This window comes from Heloderma suspectum, chromosome 2, assembly GCF_057233095.1.
Source record: "Heloderma suspectum isolate Gila_16-S chromosome 2, 16-S_ref, whole genome shotgun sequence".
Lineage (NCBI taxonomy): Eukaryota > Metazoa > Chordata > Lepidosauria > Squamata > Helodermatidae > Heloderma > Heloderma suspectum.
In genome coordinates, this window is record NC_139459.1 from 370,375,144 (window position 1) to 370,399,453 (window position 24,310).

The following is a 24,310-nucleotide window of genomic DNA, read 5'->3' on the forward strand; positions in this document are numbered from 1 at the left end:
CTTGCCATCTCATGTTTGACCACCTCCAGCTTACCTTGATTCATTGATCTTACATTCCAGGTTCCTAAACAATATTGTTCTTTACAGCATCGGATTTTCTTTTCACCGCCAGACACATCCACAGCTGAGTGTCCTTTCGGCTTTGGCCCAGCCGCTTCACTCTTTCTGGCGCTACTTGGAAATACCCTCTGCTCTTCCCCAGTAGCATATTGGACACCTTCCGACCTGAGGGGCTCATCTTTCGGCGTCATCTCTTTTAGCCTTGTGATACGTTCCATGGGGTTTTCTTGGCAAGAATACTGGAGTGGGTTGCCATTTCCTTCTCCAGTGGACCACATTTTGTCAGAACTCTCTGCCATGACCTGTCCGTCTTGGGTGGCCCTGCACGGCATAGCTTATGGCTTCACTGAGTTACGCAAGCCCCTTCGCCACAACAAGGCAGTGATCCATGAAGGGGTTAAACTACTTATATACTGCTTAATATGATTTATATAAAGAATGCATAAAACACAGTATAAACGCCCATATACAAACTGCGACATAATAAATACATTCAGCACACTGCAGAAACAGTAAAACCGAGCCGGGCAGTTACAGGTCAGGGAAAGCCTAAGAGGTGCATCTTCCAGAGGCATCTGCAGGTTGCCGGTGTCCGCCTCTCCGGCCACAGGAGCGTTCCAGAAGGCGGGGCCGCTGCAGAGCAGGCTGCGTGCGTCTCTGTGCCCTGTCAGCTGCTAATAACACCCGCTGCATCCCGTGAAGTGGACTCTGGGTCCTGAGGGCTGGCGCGCTGAAGCAGCGCCTGGGAGTTTTGTTTTGAAATGCGACCTATTTTACTTTGAGATGCCGCTGAAGATTCAGGCCCTGAAAAGGAAGGAGGCCACATAACGCGGCAGCCAGACCGTCACGCTCGCGGCGCGGCGCTGAGAGGAGCACGCCCGCGGGAGCAGCGGGGCCGAGAGGAGCACGCCCGCGGGGAGCAGCGGGGAGCAGCGGGGCCGAGAGGAGCACGCCCGCGGGGAGCAGCGGGGAGCAGCGGGGCCGAGAGGAGCACGCCCGCGGGGAGCAGCGGGGAGCAGCGGGGCCGAGAGGAGCACGCCCGCGGGGAGCAGCGGGGAGCAGCGGGGCCGAGAGGAGCACGCCCGCGGGGAGCAGCGGGGAGCAGCGGGGCCGAGAGGAGCACGCCCGCGGGGAGCAGCGGGGAGCAGCGGGGCCGAGAGAAGCACGCCCGCGGGGAGCAGCGGGGCCGAGAGGAGCACGCCCGCGGGGAGCAGCGGGGCCGAGAGGAGCACGCCCGCGGGGAGGAGCGGGGCCGAGAGGAGCACGCCCGCGGGGAGCAGCGGGGAGCAGCGGGGCCGAGAGGAGCACGCCCGCGGGGAGCAGCGGGGAGCAGCGGGGCCGAGAGGAGCACGCCCGCGGGGAGCAGCGGGGAGCAGCGGGGCCGAGAGGAGCACGCCCGCGGGGAGCAGCGGGGAGCAGCGGGGCCGAGAGGAGCACGCCCGCGGGGAGCAGCGGGGAGCAGCGGGGCCGAGAGGAGCACGCCCGCGGGGAGCAGCGGGGAGCAGCGGGGCCGAGAGGAGCACGCCCGCGGGGAGCAGCGGGGCCGAGAGGAGCACGCCCGCGGGGAGCAGCGGGGAGCAGCGGGGCCGAGAGGAGCACGCCCGCGGGGAGCAGCGGGGCCGAGAGGAGCACGCCCGCGGGGAGCAGCGGGGAGCAGCGGGGCCGAGAGGAGCACGCCCGCGGGGAGCAGCGGGGCCGAGAGGAGCACGCCCGCGGGGAGCAGCGGGGAGCAGCGGGGCCGAGAGGAGCACGCCCGCGGGGAGCAGCGGGGAGCAGCGGGGCTGAGAGGAGCACGCCCGCGGGGAGCAGCGGGGCCGAGAGGAGCACGCCCGCGGGGAGCAGCGGGGAGCAGCGGGGCCGAGAGGAGCACGCCCGCGGGGAGCAGCGGGGAGCAGCGGGGCCGAGAGGAGCACGCCCGCGGGGAGCAGCGGGGCCGAGAGGAGCACGCCCGCGGGGAGCAGCGGGGAGCAGCGGGGCCGAGAGGAGCACGCCCGCGGGGAGCAGCGGGGAGCAGCGGGGCCGAGAGGAGCACGCCCGCGGGGAGCAGCGGGGCCGAGAGGAGCACGCCCGCGGGGAGCAGCGGGGAGCAGCGGGGCCGAGAGGAGCACGCCCGCGGGGAGCAGCGGGGCCGAGAGGAGCACGCCCGCGGGGAGCAGCGGGGAGCAGCGGGGCCGAGAGGAGCACGCCCGCGGGGAGCAGCGGGGAGCAGCGGGGCCGAGAGGAGCACGCCCGCGGGGAGCAGCGGGGCCGAGAGGAGCAAGCCCGCGGGGAGCAGCGGGGAGCAGCGGGGCCGAGAGGAGCACGCCCGCGGGGAGCAGCGGGGAGCAGCGGGGCCGAGAGGAGCACGCCCGCGGGGAGCAGCGGGGAGCAGCGGGGCCGAGAGGAGCACGCCCGCGGGGAGCAGCGGGGCCGAGAGGAGCACGCCCGCGGGGAGCAGCGGGGAGCAGCGGGGCCGAGAGGAGCACGCCCGCGGGGAGCAGCGGGGCCGAGAGGAGCACGCCCGCGGGGAGCAGCGGGGAGCAGCGGGGCCGAGAGGAGCACGCCCGCGGGGAGCAGCGGGGAGCAGCGGGGCCGAGAGGAGCACGCCCGCGGGGAGCAGCGGGGAGCAGCGGGGCCGAGAGGAGCACGCCCGCGGGGAGCAGCGGGGAGCAGCGGGGCCGAGAGGAGCACGCCCGCGGGGAGCAGCGGGGAGCAGCGGGGCCGAGAGGAGCACGCCCGCGGGGAGCAGCGGGGAGCAGCGGGGCCGAGAGGAGCACGCCCGCGGGGAGCAGCGGGGAGCAGCGGGGCCGAGAGGAGCACGCCCGCGGGGAGCAGCGGGGAGCAGCGGGGCCGAGAGGAGCACGCCCGCGGGGAGCAGCGGGGCCGAGAGGAGCACGCCCGCGGGGAGCAGCGGGGCCGAGAGGAGCACGCCCGCGGGGAGCAGCGGGGCCGAGAGGAGCACGCCCGCGGGGAGCAGCGGGGCCGAGAGGAGCACGCCCGCGGGGAGCAGCGGGGCCGAGAGGAGCACGCCCGCGGGGAGCAGCGGGGAGCAGCGGGGCCGAGAGGAGCACGCCCGCGGGGAGCAGCGGGGAGCAGCGGGGCCGAGAGGAGCACGCCCGCGGGGAGCAGCGGGGAGCAGCGGGGCCGAGAGGAGCACGCCCGCGGGGAGCAGCGGGGAGCAGCGGGGCCGAGAGGAGCACGCCCGCGGGGAGCAGCGGGGAGCAGCGGGGCCGAGAGGAGCACGCCCGCGGGGAGCAGCGGGGAGCAGCGGGGCCGAGAGGAGCACGCCCGCGGGGAGCAGCGGGGAGCAGCGGGGCCGAGAGGAGCACGCCCGCGGGGAGCAGCGGGGAGCAGCGGGGCCGAGAGGAGCACGCCCGCGGGGAGCAGCGGGGAGCAGCGGGGCCGAGAGGAGCACGCCCGCGGGGAGCAGCGGGGAGCAGCGGGGCTGAGAGGAGCACGCCCGCGGGGAGCAGCGGGGCCGAGAGGAGCACGCCCGCGGGGAGCAGCGGGGAGCAGCGGGGCCGAGAGGAGCACGCCCGCGGGGAGCAGCGGGGCCGAGAGGAGCACGCCCGCGGGGAGCAGCGGGGCCGAGAGGAGCACGCCCGCGGGGAGCAGCGGGGCCGAGAGGAGCACGCCCGCGGGGAGCAGCGGGGAGCAGCGGGGCCGAGAGGAGCACGCCCGCGGGGAGCAGCGGGGAGCAGCGGGGCTGAGAGGAGCACGCCCGCGGGGAGCAGCGGGGCCGAGAGGAGCACGCCCGCGGGGAGCAGCGGGGAGCAGCGGGGCCGAGAGGAGCACGCCCGCGGGGAGCAGCGGGGAGCAGCGGGGCCGAGAGGAGCACGCCCGCGGGGAGCAGCGGGGAGCAGCGGGGCCGAGAGGAGCACGCCCGCGGGGAGCAGCGGGGCCGAGAGGAGCACGCCCGCGGGGAGCAGCGGGGCCGAGAGGAGCACGCCCGCGGGGAGCAGCGGGGAGCAGCGGGGCCGAGAGGAGCACGCCCGCGGGGAGCCGCGGGGCTGGCTGCTGGGCAATGGGGCTTCGACTCCAGGAGCCGCCGCGCAGGGAAGAGGAAGGCCGTGCCCGACCCTCGCTCCGGGTCCCACTTCCGGCCGCTCTCCGCGGGCCTCGCGGCCGCCGCGTCGCTCCTCCGGGAACGCAGGCGTGCGGCCCTGCTCGGGATGCGGGGCCCCCGGCGTGGCTCCCCCGGCCTGGCTCGGACGCGCTGCCCGGAGCCCTGCGGCGCCGCCGGCCCCGCTCCTCCCCGCAGGTCCTGGCCCGCTGCGCGCGGCGCCCCTGCAGTTGGGAGCCGGCACCGTCTCTCCTGCTCCAGGAAGCCCGGGAGCCCGGCGAAGGAGGGGCTGCGGCGGGGGCGGGGCCGGGGCCGGGCGCTCCTCCCAGTCGCGAGAGCCGGAGCGCGCGGCGCGGAGGCCGGTGCGCGACGGGTGAGCCGGGGGTCTGCGGGGGGGCGCGACGCGGTGCCTGGTTAGGCCGAACGGAGCCCTGCAGCTCCGCTCCCGCGGGGAGCGCGGGGGCCGCAGGCTTTCCCCCGTCCACCCGCGCGCTAGGTTGCGCCCAGAGGGGGCGGGGCAGCCGCGGGTGACCATGGCAGCGCCCCTACAAGCTGCGTGTCAGCGCCCCAGTATGCTCCACGTCTGAAAAGGGGGGCGGCGTGTGAGGGCGGAAAGCCCCACCAGAGAGCCCCCGGGACAGGAGCGCAGCCTCGGAGCTGGGTGCGGACCCGCTTTGCTCCCTGCCGCGGACCGGAGTTGTGAAATGCACAAAGGCCGAGACAGTCGGCGTCAGCATCTAGAATAGAAGGGTTGGGAGGGACCTACGAGGCCATCGCGCCCAACCCCCTGCTCAGTCTGTTTCGATTATTTATCTCCCCCGCTTCAGAGTCGGGTAGATTCATGCAGAAAGCGAAACCTTTTTATTTCAAGCCTCCGGCCTGTTGTAGATTAGCGGTGCTTCCAGGTGAGGCTTTTCTTGTGCCATCGGGAAATATTTATTGAGCTTTCCCCCAGATCGAACCTGTTGCTGGTGACCGGCACGTGCAGATCAAAACTCTGCAACTGAAATTTCAGGGCCTCCCCTGTTTGCAGTGAACCGCCCTGAGAGCTTGGGCTATTGGAGGTATAGAAATGAAATAAATAAATACTACACGAAGGGCCACGTGTGGTCTCACTGTGCGCGGTTGTTCTCAACCCTTGCGCTCTCCTTGCAAGGAAGGCGCGCACGGGGGGCTGCTGCACGGCCTTGCAGGGAGAGATGCAGGTGGGGGGGTGGCAGGACGGGAACCAAGACGAGAGCGCCCTGTCGGCTCCCATCCTGCCACCACCGCTGCTGAGCAACCGCTGCTGAGCGACCGCGCCTCTCTCTGCCGGCACCGGGTTGTATATTTTTGAAATGCACCTCGGTGTGACGTTGTGCCTCGCCATGACTGTTTGAGCTGGGGAGTCCCTTGTGGCTTGGCTCTAAAGGGAACGTGCGCCACACACAACGGGGGACTGGGGAGGCTGTGTGGGTGAGGGTGATTCTCCCGTCTCTGCAGCCAAAAGGGCAGAGGGAACTTCCCCGGCGTCTTCTAGGGCCTCAGGGAGGGCATCGTTGCACTGCTGTCCTCCCATCATTTTCTTTTGTGCCCTCTGGGATCTGTGAATGGCTCTTGTAAAATGCACAAAGGCCAAGACAATCGGCGTCAGCATCTGTTTTGATTATTTATCTCCCCCGCTTCAGAGTCGGGTAGATTCATGCAGAAAGCGAAACCTTTTTATTTCAAGCCTCCAGCCTGTTGTAGATTAGCGGTGCTTCCAGGTGAGGCTTTTCTTGTGCCATTGGGAAATATTTATTGAGCTTTCCCCCAGATTGCCCCAGATCGAACCTGGTGACCGGCACGTGCAGATCAAAACTCTGCAACTGAAATTTCAGGGCCTCCCCTGTTTGCCGTGCCTGTGTGTGGAGTGGCTGGGTGGATTTGGGTCTCTCTGTAGGGCAGTGCTCACCTGGAGTGCTAGAAAAGATGTTCTTTGCTGTCGCTGGGAAGTGAGCAAAAGGTGGGCAACTTAGCGCAGAGGGCAGGTGACTCTGCAATAAAACCAACTGTGCTGGTGCTGTTTGCTTTCTGCTTTGCGTTTGCAGAGGAGGGTGGATAGTGGCCTGACTCGGGTGGGGGGTGGGGGGAGAGAAACTGGTGGGCAGAGCATATCTACTGGGCCCCCATTTCCTACCACCAGTTAGGTTTGGGCCCTTGTCGGCCACAGTGTAACCGTGGCAGCTGTGAAGTGGAAGCACATAGCAGCTTCCGCATTCTGTGACCTTGCACATTTGGTGGGAAGAAGAGCGGGAGAAGCTGAGATCATCTTCAGAAGACAGGGAGGGAAGTGGAGGTGGCAGAGTTAAAAAAATATATATATATGGGTGGTTTTTTCACGAACCCATCCCTAGGCTTGGTTATTACAGACTTGAGTTGCAGAAGAGTCCGGGATCAGGGAGCCGAGTGTAAGACTTCAGCATAAAGGTAGGTTTGGGGGAGAGATGTAATTTCCTGTGTCCTTGATCCCAGCATTTCCTCATTGTTACTGAGTAATGTTGCACAAATGGCTAGTGTCGCCCCCTGGAGGCTAGTTCAGTTTGCCCCAAAGAGGAGAGTCACACTGCAGGCTCGATCCAACTCCGTTTTATTGTTTTGCAAAACAGGTCAGCAAAGGAGCTGTTGCTCAAAGCAAGGCTGGCCCCAGGCAACGCCCGAGGCAACGCAGATATAGATTCTGTAGACAAAGAACGTATTTTTAATTGGTTAACATATCTCATACCGGACTGCCTATATCAGGCAACACATAGTTGCTTAAAGCATCTGTCGCCCACCCCTCGTAGCAACAGGGTCTGTTGTCGTGCTAAAACAAGCAGATGTAACGGCGCCTTAGTTGGCTCAGTTAATGCAGCTAATAATACTTCACACAGCTGTTAGTATAGCATCAGCATTGGTTCCAATTTTTTGTACCGCCCAGAGAGCTTCGGCTAATGGGCGGTATAGAGATGAAATGAATAAATAAATACTGCACGAAGACCCACATATGGTCTCATGGTGCTTGGCTGCTCTCAGCCCTCACGCTCTCCTTGCAAGGAAGGAGGGGCTGCTGCGCGGCCTCGCAGGGAGAGACGCGGCTGTGCGGGTGGGGGGGGTGGCTGGATGGGAACCAAGACGAGAGCGCCCTCCCAGCTCCCATCCTGCCACCACCGCCGCTGAGCAACCGCTGCTGAGCGACTGCGCCTCTCTCTGCCGGCACTGGGTTGTATTTTTGAAATGCACCTTGGTGTGACGTTGTGCCTCGCCATGACTGTTTGAGCTGGGGAGTCCCTTGTGGCTTGGCTCTAAAGGGAACGTGCTCCACACACAACGGGGGAGTGGGGTGGCTGTGCGGGTGAGGGCGATTCTCCCATCTCTGCAGCCAAAAGGGCAGAGGGAACTTCCCCGGCGTCTTCTAGGGCCCCAGGGAGGGGATCGTTGCACTGCTGTCCTCCCGTCATTTTCTTTTGTGCCCACTGGGATCTGCGAGTGGCTCTTCAGTTTTCTGCACATCTCCAGGCCAAAGGATCAGGTGATGGGAGGGGGGGCCCTCGGCTGGAGACCCTCCCCAAGTCAGAACGGACAGTCATGGCCTAGATCATTGGTGCACAAACCATTTGGCCCTGAGGGCACAACAGGCGGTGCCGGGGGCTGCACACACCAACACCCAAGCCTGGGGTTTCTCTTGCCGGCGCTAGCAAGGGGATCCTTCCTGATCCCCGATCTCTCCTCAGAAATCGGAGAAAAGGGAAGGGCTTCTCTGGGTAGCGCTGGCACGGCAAACCCCAGGCAGTGCCGCCACAGCAGTGTACACGGGGGGGGGGGGGTCTTGTGGGCTGCCAGAAATGGCTGGCTGTGTTGCACCCCTGGGCTAGATGGACTACTGGTCTGTCCTGGGATGGTTTCCTCTATTTCCCCTGAAGCATCAGAGTGGGGGAAGCAGTGGGGTCTTGCCCGTCCCCAGCCAACCGTTGACTCGGGCCCGGTTCTAAAGACTTGATATGATGTGAAGGTGGGTGTTTTTCTGAAACGCTCTCCCCTTGGTTTCGCCCACCGCAGAATGGTGCTTCAATTCGGATCACCCTCCCCTCCTTCCGGAAGAAGGGGGGAAAGGACTAAAGTGCAGTCGGCTCAGGTAGGAGATTCTCTCTGGAAGGTCCCTGTGGGTTTGGTCAGGAGGGGAGAGAGCAGGACGGTTCCCTAGCTTTCTCCTTATAAAACAACAAAAAGCCTCAACTGGTGCTCCTACAATAATTGCACCAAAAGAAAGATAACAATGCTCTTTGGAGATCCTTGTAAATGGAAAAAAGCAATGAACGTCTATTATAAAAGCTAATAGACTTGTGAAGGGATTTCACCCGACACTCTCATCAGCACAAGATCTCTACAAGGACGGATGATATTCTGCTTTTGTCGGGTTCCCCGCTCAATAAGGAATGAGGCTGGAGGGTGAGGCTGAGTTAAACACTCCTTTCTTCGTGCACGAAGGCTGATCGCCAACAGGTGGGAACAACAACCTTCTTCTAACAAACACACATTCTTATACCTTAGATAGGAGACAGCCCAAAGGCCAGTCGTCCAATCGTTCTGTAGCCCAATGGCCAATCACAGCACAGCATACTATTAGCCTATGTCATTACTCAAGATTATTCCTCCTCATATGATGACTCCGAAATGAGTACAGACTTTGCAACGCTTACAGAAACGGTTGATTAGCAAGCAGCAACTTCTAACTGCAGGAACAGCAACTTCTAACAGTAAGGGAAAAACAGGAAACATCTGGCACATTGCTCAGACTTTCTGAGCAACCCTACTAAGCTCCTTTCTCCGTAGGCTCTTGGGACCTGGAGACTTTGACCCTTGATTTAGGCCAAAGTGAACCAGGCCAAAATGCCTTTCCTCGGATGATCAAATCCTGTTAATGTCTTGGGATAATCAAAAAACCTCTCACTTTCAAGAGCCCTGACACCGAGCACACAACCGCCCCTGACTGGCCTAATGACATTCTCCCACCATGCGCCCTCTACGCGACAATCACCGCCGGAGACAACCTTCAAACCACACGTAGCTGGAGCATGGATCGCTTGTTGTGACAGGATCGTATTTCATTGGCTAAAATACAGACAACTGCGACACGTCATTTTGAAACCAGTGATGCCCCAGGCCGCTGCGTGAACAGAATGCTGGACCAGATGGGCCTTGGTATGATCCAGCAGGGCTCTTCTGTTATTTATTTATTTATTTATTATTGCATTTATATCCCGCCTTTTTTCCTCTTGCAAGGCACTCAAGGCGGCTTACATGATACTCCTCCTCTCCATTTTATCCTCACAACAACAACCCTGTGAGGTAGGTTGGGCTGAGAGTCTGTGACTGGCCCAAAGTCACCCAGTGAGCTTCCATGGCCGAGTGGGGACTAGAACCCGGATCTCCCAGCTCCCAGTCCAACGCTCTAGCCACTACACCACACTGTTCTCAGCTCTGGAATATGATGTCAGCTGAGAAACTCCCCAGTCACGTAGAAATGCTACGTGACCAAGTCCGATCGTGGCCAAGTCCAATCGACCACTTGTGTGCTTGACCCTTGCCCTTCATGGCTTATTAAATCAAACAAGGAAGGGATGTCCGGCTGGGTCCAGGAGGTTGTAAATTCCTCCTTGAGAGAGGGAGTGGTGCCTGCCGCTTTAAAAGAGGCAGTAATTAGACCACTCCTGAAAAAGCCTAACCTGGACCCAGAGGATGTTAACAATTATAGGCCAGTGGCCCACATCCCCTTCCTGGGCAAGGTGCTTGAGCGGGTGGTTGTAGGACAGCTCCAGGCACTCTTGAATGAAACGGATTATCTAGATCCATTTCAATCGGGCTTCAGGCCTGGTTTTGGAACGGAAACTGCCTTGGTCGCCCTGTGGGATGACCTCTGCCGGGAGAGGGACAGGGGGAGTGCGACCCTGTTGATTCTCCTGGACCTCTCGGCGGCTTTCGATACCATCGACCATGGTATCCTTCTGGATAGGTTGTCTGGGTTGGGAGTAGGAGGCACTGCACTACAGTGGTTCCGCTCCTACTTGGATGGCCGATTCCAGAAGGTGGTGCTGGGGGATTACTGCTCTGTGCCATGGCATTTGTGCCATGGGGTTCCACAGGGCTCTATTTTATCCCCCATGCTGTTTAACATCTACATGAAACCGCTGGGGGAGGTTATCCGGAGGTGTGGGCTGAGGTGCCATCAATATGCAGATGACACCCAGCTCTACCTCTCTTTCTCATTAAAACCAGGTGAGGCAGTGGCTGTTCTGAATCAGTGCCTGGGCACAGTAATGGACTGGATGAGGGCCAATAAACTGAAACTCAATCCAGACAAGACGGAGGTACTGCTAGTGGGTGGTTCGTCTGCCCGGCTAGGTGATATTCAACCTGTTCTGGAGAGAGTTGCACTCCCCCTAAAGGATCAGGTTCGTAGTTTGGGGGTGCTCTTGGATCCCGAACTGTCACTTGAGGCACAGGTGAACTCAGTGGCACGGAGCACTTTTTATCAGCTTAGGCTGGTATACCAACTACTCCCTTATCTGGACAGAGATAGCCTAGCTACAGTTATCCATGCTCTGATAACTTCTTGTCTGGATTACTGCAATGCGTTATACGTGGGGCTGCCTTTGAAAACGGTCCGGAAACTTCAGCTGGTCCAAAATAGGGCAGCAAGATTGTTAACAGGGACTGGCCTGCGAGCTCATATTACGCCAGTACTTTTCCAGCTGCACTGGCTGCCAGTCCATTTCCGGGCCCGATTCAAAGTGCTGGTGTTAACATTCAAAGCCCTTAACGGCTTGGGGCCAGGTTACCTGAAGGATCGCCTCCTCCCATATGTGCCTGCCCGGACCTTAAGATCATCATCAGCGGCCCTTCTCCGTGAGCCCCTGCCAAAGGAAGTGAAGTAAAATAATTGTTTTATTGTGTGTTGCTTGGATTTAATTTTTGTGAACCGCCCAGAGAGCTTCGGCTATTGGGCGGTATAGAAATGAAATGAATAAATAAATAAATAAAATGCTTCAAGGGGAGCAGGAATGGACTCCTCCCATGGCGCATGGTGCTGCTTCATTGATTACGTCCGAAAGGAGGATAGTGGAAGGGAACCACTGGCCGTGTGTGGAACAGTATAAATTGAGGTCAAAAATGAAATGTGCCATCTCTAATGAATTCTCTCTCCTCCACTCATTGTTCGCTTTTGTTGTAAAGGTTTTAATGTAAAAAATTAATGATACAGATACTTTGACATTAGGCTGAGGGTGGGTGACTGGCCCAAGGCAACCCAGGGAGCCTCGTGGGCTGAGCAAGAATTTAAACTGGGGTCTCCCGCCTCCAAGCCAGGCTCTCCAGCGTAATCTTTTTCCAGAGTTTTGGCCCCTGAGACAAAATTCCCCCCCCCTCCTTTCCTCATGTACTTTTTATTGAGAAGATTCTTCTCCTGTTTCATACAGAGAAAGAGAAGTGGAAAAAGACATGCCAAGAAGAAGAAGCCGAGTGAACAAGGCCAGGAAAAGCGTCAGGTAAAGTGATGTGGAATAATTTGGCTGACAGCACAAAGCTATGCATGTCTGCTCAGAAGCAAATCCCACTGCGTTCAGTGGAACCTCCTGTCGGGTAATTGGGTACAGAATTACAGCCTAAAAGTCCCAGGTGCACCATATAAAATGCTCACGTGCAAAAGCCAGATACATATAGAGAAAAGAAAGCATTCTTTCAGCAGTAAAATCAGGGCCGGCCCTATAACGAAGTGAGAGGAAGCTACCGCGTGAACCTGCATAGACTGGGAAGAGCGGCGATTTGTTTTGCTCCCCCCAGCGTCCCCGCCCAGCCAGTCACACTCCTCTGCCTCCCACCCTCCCGCCGTGCCACTGCCGCCTCTTCCTCCTGCACCCACCTGCCACGCTGCTCTGCTCGCGTCTTCCTCCCCAGCCACAGGGGTGAGCAGGGAAGGGAGGAGTAGGAGCCCTGGCTGCCGGCTGCTCGCTCGCGCCTCCTTCCCCAGCTGCGGGGGCAGCACAGGGCCTCCTCCTTGTCCTTTGGAGTAGGGCAGCTGGCAGAGGGGCAGAACAGCTGCCTCGGGCCGGGGCCGGGTAAAATCGAAGGAGATGGCTTCTGTTCTCTCCTTTGCCTGGCAAAGGGACCTGCCTGCTTTGCTTAATGCTGGACACGGATCCTGGTCGATGCTGGACTTCTTTATTTTCAACGGTGCGGAATCGGACACGATTTGCGTCTTCGTCCCAGCAGCCCTAGTTGCAAGCGGAGGGCTGCAACTCGAGCCTAACCTGGTTCATACTGCAAGCGTCTGCCTGTTTAGTCAGAAGTAGGTTCTGAGTTCAATGGGACCTACTCCGTAGTATGTGACTTTGGGCTGGCAGCCTGTGTCTGGAATATTCTACGTTCCACCTTCAGGCTGTGACTAAATGCACAGTTTGTGGCTTCAATATCAAGCCAGCTTCCTGCCCCCCCGGGCCCCATCGTTTGATTAACATGTAGCGTGACGAAGCATTCTGCAGAACTCAAAAGCTTGCTCATGACATTCTGCCATTTTGGTGGGTCCTGACTGTGGTCCCGAGTCAACCAATTACCTAGGGAGGCAGTGGGCTCTCCCGCACTGGAGGCATTGAAGAGGAGCCTGGACAGCCATCCGCTGGGGATGCTCTGAATTGGATTCCTGCATTGAGCAGGGAATTGGACTCGATGGTCTTGTAGGCCCCTTCCAACCCTACTATTCTATAATTCTATGAGTCCTGTAAGGCTAGCTTAATATGCCAGTTGGGCATTTCCCAGCTGGGCAGTATACAAATCTAATAAGTATGTGGTTCGGTGCTAAATAAATATTAGATTTTTTTAATATCTGTGTTTCGAGAACCTGGATGATGTCAGGAGCACCCTAGCTGCCTCTTATGCTCCCCTCCAATAGCCAACTCAAGACGCAGACAAAAAGGATTCTTTTCAAGGCTTTATTCCTTTTACAACTTAATGACCGTTTCAGATGCTAATCACCAGCGACTAAGCAAGGAACAGCACTGGGGAAAGATAGCAGAGTGGCCTATGCTCCAGGTTAGGAAGTTGGTCCCCGTTTGAAGGAGAATCACGGGAAGACCCTGAATGTAGGGCTAGGGAGAGATCCTCCCTCTTTCCCCTGGGTCCTTGGGACGCGACCGTTGCTTGCGCGCCAAACGAGCGCTACGCCTGCTTTCCGTGCCCTCCATTGCTCGACGCTCTCTGCGTCGAGTGTCCAGCAAGCCCCCCTCCAGCGCTCTCTCACTGCCAGGGTCACTATCTATCCCAGGTATGCTGGCAGGAGGAATCTCTGCCAGCTGCTGTGCCTGTGAGGGATGAGCGCGCTCCTCTCCCACGGATTGCTGTTCCTCCTCAGGATCAGAACTGCTCTATGGCTCTATGGGCTCAGTTTCCACCCTGACAGATGAGTGTTGCCTGGGCACAATTATCGGGGAGCAACAGTGGGAAAGGTCTGTGGCGCCCGTGTCCTCCTTCTGGGCTTCCCGGAGGCCTCTGGCCGGCCGCTGTGGGAATCAGGAAAATGGAACAGACGGGCCCTTACCTGGCCCAGCAGGGCTCTTCTTGTGTTCTTGCAAGTCCATCTTTCGCAGCTCACTCCCTCCCCCCCCCGTTAGGCTGTGTGAACGAACTGTGGAGAGGGTTTCTGGGTAGCGGAGACTGAGAGAGGGCTCTTGTGTCCTTCCAGGGGCCGGTGGCCTTCGAGGAGGTGGCTGTGCGTTTCTCCGAGGAGGAGTGGGCCCTGCTGGATGCAGACCAAAGAGCCCTGTACAAGGAGGTCACGCTGGAGAATTATGGGATTGTGGCCTCGTTGCTGGGTAAGGAGCTTCCTTCCTCACTGGGGCGATGAGCTGGGAGAGTGTGGGGGATGTCTGATGGGAATGACTTGGCACTGCAGCCTCCTGTTAGAAAGGCAGCAGATAAAAACAAAAGGCAGGAAATCTCAGGCGGGGAGCGAGGCAGCTGGGATGGGAGGGGGCAGCATATGTCCTCCTGCCAGGGCTGGCAGGAGGTCTTGTGCTGCCCCTGCCCTCCGGCCTGCTTCCGGGATCCCTCTGGTATGGGGCCAAGGGGGAGGAGGACCTGTAAAGTCAGGGCCATTCCCCCGCTCCGTCTGCTCTCGCCGCCCCAGGAACATTAGTTACAGATCTCCCTTCTCCTCCAAAACGGTCTGAGAGGGCTTTGGAGGAGTGTCTGCCAGGGATGGTTTGGGCCTTCAGACTGAATTCCTCCTGACGCTTCCTTGTTCTCTCCTCTTTCCCACGTGGGATCAGCAGTGCCCAAGCCTGACCTTGTCTCCCGGCTAGAGCGAGAGGAAGAGCCAAGTCTGCCCAGTCTGCAGGGCTCGGAGGGAACAGAGTTCACCGAGTCCGACAGCAGCTCAGGTAAAGAGCTCGAGGTGTAGCAAAGAATCCATCGGGCTTCTCTCACCTCCTGCTGAGAATCGGCAAAGCAACATTCCCAGTCATTTCATCCCGAAGGGCGCTTCCCCTGCTAACTCAACCACCTTATCTCCCGGAACCTTCCTTCTGCCCTTTTGGAAAGAGGATGGCGGATAAGATGGTGTTTTGGGCTGATCCAGTAGGGCTCCTCTTAGGTTCCTACCCTGCTAAGCCTTCCCTCCCCCCGGCTCAGCCATCCTGCCCCCTGGATCTTTGGTTCCTTCTGATCATCTCTAGGATGATTGAAGAGGGGGTGGCGTCTCTAACAGGTCCAGGAACATTAAGTTCTTCCCTGACGACGATTCAGCCCTTTCGATCATCAGGCCCATTTCTCACATCACTATTTCCTTTCTTAGCAAAGAGCTTGTACTTTTCTGCCACTGCACAGAGCCACTCCAACCATTGAAAGCTCCGCTACATCAGGGAGCGGGGAGAGCTGAGGAAGGGGACCCAGTTGTCCGCTGTGTGGCTTTGCTAGATGTCGCTCGCATCTGTTCAGACTTAGATGCCACACGGCTAGCAGATCCGAACGATGTAACTTTGGCGCTCCTGCTTGTCCCTTTGGAATGGATCCGTTTCAGTCTGTACAGCCCGGGAATGTGGACAAGATCCTTGGTAATAAGGCCGTCCACACGTAGGCTTCATCCTTGCCCTTCCTGGCTGACGAATGCAGTTCGTGGGAGGCTGGTTGGGGGGCTACAGAGCGTGGGAAACGTGTCCTTGGAGGAAGGCAGAACGTCACCCAGCCTGAAGAGGGCTGTTGTGAAACCTTGAATGAGGAAAGCCTGTTTGGGTGGCACCGTGTTGGGTAGTTTCTGACCAGTCCCCCATTCCCCATTTTTGGGAGAGGCACTTGAGCGTCTGATGGCATCTCAGCTCCAGGGGGGTTTCTGCATGAAGGAGGTGGTCTAGACCGGCCTTCCTCAGTGGTGCTGCACTATACCTCCGACAGGCCTGGAGGGCAACCGGCTGGAGAAGGTGATCTAGACCCTTTTCAGGCCAGCTTCAGGCCCCGGTTTGGGAATGACAGAGATTTGTTTGCCTGATAGGTGATGTACGCCCGGAGAAGCAGTGTGGTGTAGTGGTTGGAGCGCTGGACTGGGACTCGGGAGATGCGGGTTCTAGTCCCCACTTGACCATGAAGCTCACTGGGGGACTTTGGGCCAGTCACTGACTCTCGGCCCAGCCTACCTCATAGGGCTGTTGTGCGGGTAAAATGGAGAGGAGGAGGACCGAGTCAGCCCCCCTGTGTTCCTTGGAGGAAAAAGGCGGGATGTAAAAGTATTAATCAATCAGTTAAACACACAGGGAGGATATGTCCCTGTTGTTTGTGCTGGACCTCTCAGCGCCATTCCGTACTGTCGACCGTGGAGTCCTTCTGGACCGCCTGCTGGGGAGGGGCTCGAGCGGCGCCGTCTTTCAGTGGCTCCCTTGCTTGCTGGCTTCGACACCCGTTTCAGACGATGTCGGGGGAGTCCTGTGTGACGCTCAGCCAGTGCTGCAGTGTCCGTCAAGGCTGGACTCTGTCCCCCGTGACGTTTAACATCCCGTTCACATCCCTGGGTCTCTAGTCCTGGGGTACGTTGCCACCAGTATGCAGAGGAGATCCTGCTCCCCCAGGTCCCAGTCCGTGGCAGACGCACATTGGGAAAGACGGCCCTTCAGCTCCCTGGGCCCTAAGCCATCTACAGCCAGTGTTAGGACGGGGTGACTCTGGCAACCGGATTGGCAGACAGAAGAAGGGAAGCATTCTTTCACGCCAGGCGCGGAATTGCCCGTCACGAGATGTGGCGACAACTTCTGACTCCTCTTCCAACGATTCTTTGGTACTCTGTGCTCCTGGTCCACAGGCGGAGCGTGAGGAAGCTAGGGATGGTGTGAGCAGAAGGAACACCAGGTGCTTTCTCACCTGCCCTTTCTCTCTGAGCAGCGGGGGGGGGGGTCAGAGGGGGAGGAAGAGTGTGACTGTAGGGAGGAGGAAGAGACCCCCTTAGGGCCTCTTGCCCAAGAGACCCCCAAAGCTGGAGCCGACATGTTTCACGGGGTGGAGGGGGAAAGAGATCGGCACAGCAACAGCTCCTTATCTTGTGTAGCTTCTAATCAAGCCGTCATTCCGTGTATTTTCCGAGGTTCCTCCTCTGCCAGATTCAGGAGCAAATCTTGTTTCCCCCTCACCCGTTTTTTCCTCCCAACAGGTCATTTCTGGAAAACACACTTCTGCCCAGAGTGCGGCCGATGTTTTGCCCTCAAATTGTCTCTTGCTGCGCACCAGAGAATCCACGCAAGAGAGGAGCCCCAGGAAAGCTCAGAGTGTGGGGAAAGTTGTGGTCAAAGTTCAGAACTTGGCAGCAGCAGCCAAACACGTGGGCGACAAAGACGCCATGATTGCTCAGAGTGCGGGAAATCGTTTGCTCATCGATCTGTCCTTTTGATCCACCGGAAGCTCCATGCAGGACATAAATCATACACATGCTTGGAGTGTGGGAAATGTTTTCCTCTAGTATCAGATTTTGTGAAACACCTAAGAGTCCACTCAACACTTAGACCCTACAGATGTTGGGAGTGTGGAAAACGTTTTGGTAAGGGATCACAACTTGTAATTCATCAGAGAATCCACACAGGAGAGAAACCCTTCAAATGCTTGGAGTGCAGGAAAAGTTTTCCTCAGAGATCAGAGCTGTGCGAACACCAGAGAGTCCACACAGGAGACAGACCCTACAAATGCTTGAAGTGCAAGGGATGTTTTTCTCAAAGGTCTCACCTTGTCAGCCATCAGCGAACTCATAAGGGGGAGAGTCCCTATAAATGTTCAGACTGTGGGAAAATGTTTGCTCAGCATTCCGTCTTCGTGATCCATTGCAGGGGCCACAGGGGAAAGGCCCCCTATAAATGTCTTGTGTCCGAGAAAGGTTTTGCTTCTGGATCACACCTTGCAATCCGTCGGAGAATCCATACAGGAGAGAAACCCTACAAATATGATGAATGTGGGAAAACCTTTGCCCGGAATTCACACCTTCGTGTACACCAGAGAGTCCACACAGAAGAGAGACCCTACAAATGCAGTGAGTGTGGAAAATGCTTTTCCCGACGACCACAACTGATGCAGCATCAACAAACCCATACTGGAGAAAGGCCTTATCAATGTTTGGAGTGTGACAAATCATTTGCTCAAAAATCTGGCCTCGTAATCCATCAGAGACTTCACACAGGAGAGAAACCATATAAATGCTGGGAGTGTGGGAGATGCTTTGCTCAAAATGCACAGCTTTGGAGCCATGGGAAAGTTCACATGGGAGTAAAAGCCTACAAATGCTTGGAGTGTGGAAAATGTTTCCGTCAGCGTTCAGGACTGATGTACCATCAGAGGACCCATGTGGGAGAAAAGCCCCACAAGTGCTTGGAGTGTGGGAAATGTTTCCCTGCAAAAACAAGGCTTGTGCGACATCAGAGAATCCATACAGGGGAGAAACCCTATGAATGCTCGGAATGCGGGAAATATTTTGGTGAACGTTCACAACTTGTGTTGCATCAGACGTTGCACAGTGGTGAGAGACCCTATAAATGTCTGGAGTGTGGGAAATCATTTGTAGGACAATCATATCTTGCAATCCATCAGAGAATCCACACAGGAGAGAAACCCTACCAATGCATGGATTGTGAGAAATGCTTTTCCCAGAAGCAGCACCTTCGGCGTCACCATAGAGTCCACACAGGAGAAAAGCCATACAAGTGTTTGGATTGTGGGAAATCTTTTGCCAGCAAATCAGACCTTACTATACACCAGAGAATACATACAGGAGTGAGGCCATATGAATGTACAGATTGTGGGAAATCGTTTACTGTCTCATCACACCTTATTACACATAAGAAAATCCACACAAGAGAAAAACCATATAAATGTTTGGACTGTGGAAGATCATTTGCTCATCTGTCAAGTTATAAGGGACACCAACGAATCCATACAGGAGAGAGACCTCATGAATGCTTGGAGTGTGGGAAACGTTTTTCCCGGAAAGACAGTCTTGTGTCGCACCAGAGAGTCCACACAGGGGAGAAGCCCCATACATGTTTGGAGTGTGGCAAATGTTTTTCTCACAGCTCAAGCCTTGTTACGCACCAGAGATTCCACAGAGGAGATAAACCCCATAAATGTTTGGAGTGTGGCAGATGTTTTCAGGAGAAATCCCACCTTCTTAGACACCAAACTATTCACACAGGAGAGAAACCACATAAATGTTTGGAGTGTGGGAAATGTTTTTCACAGATGGGAAACCTTCGAACACATCAGAGAGTTCACATAAAAGAGAAAGTATATCAATGTTGGGAGTGTGAGGAATGCTTTCGTCATGAGACAGCCCTTGTGACGCACCGGAGTGTCCATACAGGAGCGAGGACGTACAAATGCGTGGAGTGTGGGAAATGTTTTGCAGCGAAATCAAACCTTGATAAACATCAGAGGGTCCACACAGGAGAGAAACAATATAAATGCTTGGAGTGTGGGAAATTGTTTGCTCATCAATCAGATCTTGGGAGCCACAGAAGAATCCACAAAAAAGTGAGACCTCATGAATGTTTGGAGTGTGGGAAACATTTTTCCCGGAAAGATGGCCTTGTGTTGCACCAGAGAGTCCACACGGGGGAGAAACCCCATAAATGTTTGGAGTGTGGCAAATGTTTTTCGCAGAGTTCACAGCTTCAAACACACCAGAGAATCCACACAGGAGAGAAACCACATAAATGTTTGGAGTGTGGCAAATGTTTTTCTCAAAGCTCAAGCCTCATTGCCCACCAGAGAGTCCACACTGGAGAGAAACCCCACAAATGCTTGGAGTGTGGCAAATCTTTTGCTCGGAAGGAAACCCTTGTAATCCATCAGAGGGTCCACACAGGAGAACGACCCTTTAAGTGCTTGACATGTGCGAAATGTTTTTCTCAGAAATCACTGCTTACTGGACACCAGGAGAGAGCCCATAGAGGCGAGAAAGAATAGAAATGCATTAAGCAGAAATACCAGCTCTTTTGTCACACGGGACAAAAAAGACCCACCCATAATTGCTGGGAATGTGGGAAATGTCTCCCCAGCCTTAAGCTTCCATATAGAGCACATAGTCTTTTTCTTTTCTCTCTTTTCTGGTGAAAGAGAAAGGGGTGCTGGAGAATCGTATGGTGCGCTTAGCTTGGTTTGGTGCACTTAGCTCTGGGTTTGAATCCCTGAGTCTATCCCAATGTTAGTGCTGAACTAGGGTCCCCACCTCTTTTTTCTGACAGGCTGCTCATCTTTCAACAGCTACATGGCAGGCACAACATGGTCCCCTCCATGCTTGGAATAGCTGGACGTATTTCACTGGGCCAGTGCAGAGACTTTAGTTTCAGTTCAGTTTTGATAGGAATTCACCCGAGTTCGCAAATTCCTTCATATTCAGGACAGAAAGAACTTCAGACTTCAAGCGTGGGAGAATGTGGCACGGACTTTTCCATCCTGCCCTAATGAATGTCATGACAGCATAACGCTGCCATACGCGCCAATGCGCCTTTTCTTTCTGTCTCTCCTTTTCTCTCTCTGCTGGTGCAGGACAAAGGACCGCTGGACTCGTTGCGCTCTGGTCCCTGTGAACTGCGATTGTGCTACAAATGCTGTGGGTCTTGCAACGACTCAGGATGATTTGCTTTTAAGTAGATGGGCTGGAGAGAGTTCAGGGCGTTGCTGGAATGTAATATGAAAGAGCTGGGCAGCAATTGCTAGACTTTTGTTCAATTATTCTTATCCTTACTTTTTAAATTTTTTTTTGCTGTCCTTGTATTGCGCATTGTACCCAATAAAACTTTTGACCTGTTTTGGTGAAATACTGAATTTCCTTTTTTGGTGAATGTCTTGTTAGTTCAGCCTTGCCCACTGGGTGGGTGCTTACAGGTGGTGGGCTTAGAAAGAAATCCACAAATGGAGGTGGGCTGAAGGAGGAGCCCCCCCACCTCTGCCCCACTTGTGCCCATCCCAAGCGGGGAGAAAGGGATGAAGGTCTCCACTGACATGGGAGGAAAGCAGAAGCCAGATTCATTGTGAATGGGCTTTCTTCCCCCAAACAGAATGGCCTGTACCACGGTCATTGGGAACGATACGCTTTCATTGCCGTAAACGCATGTTTCCAAATATATATGAATGGAATAAGTCTGCAGAGACATCTTGAAATGAGCGAGGGAGTACGGCCACTGAAATGCAGAGGAATGGCTTTGTGATTCTGCCCACAGACCCAAAAGCCTCTTGCGAACAGCTTTTATGTGTCCGACCTCCAGATATGCAGTAGCCCTCCGGAGAGTGCCATCTGGGGGGACCCTCCTGGGTTGGTGGGCCGCCTGGCAGGCTTAACTGGTGGCGGGGAGCATGTCATGTCTAGCTGTCATGTCTAGGGGGATCAGGATGCGTCTTATTCAGCAAAAATGTTTGTTTCGTATCTATTGGACACCGCAACATTTCTTTACTAAGTGATTGTCTAATTCAGCTAATTGCTGGTAGTGTAGTGCAGCTAATGCTTCTTTTAAAGGTCTGTTTCGGCAATGTCCGGTAGTTCCTTCTTTTGTGGGGGGGAAGTTACCGCGCAGATCAATTTTGTATTGGAACTGTCTTTAGTATCTACATCTACACAGTCTTCTAAATTATTTACCTGCCTCTTGGACATTAACAACTGGTCAGTGGAAATGGAATCTCTGCACTCTTTGGACAGCTGAAAGGCCAGTATTAAACACTGGGACGATAAACACTCTCCTGCTATAATGCAGCGGACTGAGGACCTTACAACGCTTTCAGTATTTGAACTGATGGCATATAGACACCTTCAAATGGGTAGTTCTGTCGATATTTGGTCCACTTTTGATGAAGCCTGTGTATAATTGCTAGAACGTTGTATGCACTTCATATATATCCACATACGTGTATTAAAAAATATCCTGGGAATGGGCACAGACTGGAACCCTGAGCAGGATCACCTCAGTTCTCACTGGTATATAGTAATAGCAATCCCAATTCTCAGAGTCCCGTTTCTGCTGTAGCCAAAGCGGCACCGTCCATGCACAAAAGGGGGTATCACCAAGCCGAGGGGAACTTCAAGTCCTGCAAAAGTAGAAAACCCTTAGGAAAAAACCAACGACCACAGAGCAACACCCTCGGGTACAGTTCCTGGCCGGTCCCACTTGTTACCAATGCCCTGAACGGCTTGGGATCAGGATACTTCAAGATCGCCTCCTCCTGGATCAGCCTGCCTGCTGCACTGGGGAGGCTCTTCTCTGTGTCCCGATGGTGGTCGAGGGAGGACCTCCTCTATGGTGGCACCCAGATTGTGGGGCGCCCTGACAGGGCCAGGGGGTCCGTTTGGCTCCCTTTCTCTGGGCCTTCTGCCACCTACTACGGTATGTTTGTTCCTGCAGTTGGATGTCTTTTAAGCTGTTTGTATCCCCTGCACCTGTTCCTTGCTGTTTACTGTGGTAAAGCGAATGGCTCTTCATTGCCCTGCAAGGCCAAGCAACAGCCAGTGGCAGGTTTCTGAGGCCCCTCAGGCAGGACACCCTCCATGCCCCCCCCATGGATCCTCCTCCTCCCCCCTCCTCATGGCTCCCACGTGCTGGCTTGGCAGGCAGAGAGCAGGGAAGCCGTGGCAGCGTCTGCGCCTCCTGCTCCACCTTCTCATCAGGATGCAGGACAACAGGGCCTTCTCTGTGGCGGCGCCCTGATTGCGGAGCGCCCTGCTGGGGCCAGGAAATCTGACTGGCTCTCTTTGCCTGGCCTTCTTCCATCTTGTTAAGGTACTTTTATTCCTGCGGCTGGACCAACCCCTTCCTTTCAGCTGTTTGTATCTGCTGCACCTGTTCCTTGTTACTGTGTTAAGCCAAGAGAAACACGGTAGAAAAGAATAAATGCATCAAAAACATTCCAGAAACACTAAAACAGAGCAGTGCAATTCCACGCCAGGGAAAGCCTGAGTAAAGAGGCGTCTGAAGTTTGCCGCCGTTTCCACCCCTCAAGCCACAGGAGCGTTCCAGAAGGCGGGGGCCACCGCTGAGAAGGCTGCGTGTGTCTCTGTGCCCTGCCGGCTGCTAATAACACCCCGCGCATGTCGTGAAGTGAACTCTGGGTCCTGAAAGCTGGGGCTCTGACGAAACGGTCTCTTGGAGTGGAGTTTTGTGTTGGAAGGTGGCTTTTTATTTTACTTTGAAATGAAACGAAATGGAAAAGGCAGGCTACTTCCACCGGGCGCTCCTGCGCATGCCTGCTCGGGGAGCTCAGCCGCAGGGAGATCGATGCCTGTGGGTGAGTCGGGGTCTGCGAAGGGGGGAGGCTTTGCGAGGAGGGGGGAGGCTGGCTGCAGTCAGGGTCTGTGAATTGATTTGCTATGAACCGGACAGGAAGATACGGTCTCATCTGCGAAAAAGCCATCAAGGCGCTGCACGTCCATTTAAAGCAAGAAAACCTTAACATGATTTTTAAACACGTTAAAAAACAGAAAAAGTGGGCCGGATGAACTGAAGCAAAGGCCGATATTATTCATTTATTGACAATATTTATTGCCCGCTTCTCATTTCAAACAAATCCTGAAATGGTTTAGACAAGGACAACAACGAAACAAACACACACACCCCCAAATCCACACACACATTCACAGTAATGTCATGAGGCTGGTACAAAAGCCCAAATGAACAGATACATTTTCAATAAATGCCTAAAACATACCAGCGTTGAGGCGTGATGCATGTCAGACCAGAGACCATCCTACAGAGCGGGTGCCCCTGAAGAGATACCCAAGACAGCCAGCGTGGTGTAGTGGCTAGAGTGCTGGACTGAGAGTCGGGAGAGCCGGGTTCTAGTCCCCACTCGGCCATGGAAGCTCACTGGGTGACTTTGGGCCAGTTGCAGACTCTCAGCCCAACCCACCTCACAGGGTTGTTGTTGGGAGGATAAAATGGAAAGGAGGATGAGGAGGATTATGTACGCCGCCTTGAGTTCCTTGGAGGAAAAAAGGCAGGATATAAATGTAATGAATGAATGAATGAATGAATAAGATCCACCCGATTGGAGTCGGAGCCTGCTTGAGGGGGTGGGCGGTGGGGCTGGGAGAGGGCCGGTGGGCAGATCACGTCTCGGGGCCCATGCTGCGCTCTGGCGCCTGAGCAGGGAGACCGTCTCCGGAGACAGGGGGGCAGCGGAGGCGGGCGAGGCGCCTGTCTGATGAGGCTTTACAAGTAGCTGAGGAAAGGGAAGCGAAAAGCAAGGGAGAAAGGGGAAGATATATCCAACTGAATGCAGAGTTCCAGAGAATAGCAGGGAGAGACAAGAAGGCCTTCTTAAATGAACAATGCAAAGAAATCGAGGAAAATAACAGAATGGGAAAGACTAGAGATCTCTTCAAGAAAATCTGAGATCTCAAGGGAAAGTTTTGTGCAGACGGGCATGATAAAGGACAAAGAAGGCAGGGACCTAACAGAAGCACATGAGATTAAGAAGAGGTGGAAAGAACACACAGAATAACTATACAGGAAAGATCTGAAAGATCTGTCCCTGATAGCCATGATAGTGCGGTCACTGAACTTGAGCTGGACTTCCTCGAGAGTGAAGTCAAGTGGGCCTTAGGAAGCATTACTAACCACAAAGCTAGCGGAGATGACAGTATTCCAGCTGAGCTATTTAAAATCCTAAAAGATGATGCTGTTAAAGTGCTGCACTCAATATGCCAACACA

General features: G+C 56.1%; 1 protein-coding gene across 1 annotated transcript; it reads left to right on the forward strand.

Annotated features, from left to right (window-relative positions):
* Positions 1-4,063: 4,063 nt before the first annotated feature.
* Positions 4,064-20,421, forward strand: LOC146356046 (uncharacterized). Its single transcript, XM_084830002.1, has 7 exons — positions 4,064-4,331; positions 4,364-4,475; positions 8,159-8,234; positions 11,575-11,643; positions 13,833-13,962; positions 14,419-14,529; positions 16,782-20,421. The coding sequence occupies exons 1-7, from the start codon at positions 4,064-4,066 to the stop codon at positions 19,574-19,576; spliced, it is 3,561 nt and encodes a 1,186-aa protein (XP_084686128.1). The 3' UTR covers positions 19,577-20,421.
* The last annotated feature ends 3,889 nt before the right edge of the window (positions 20,422-24,310 follow it).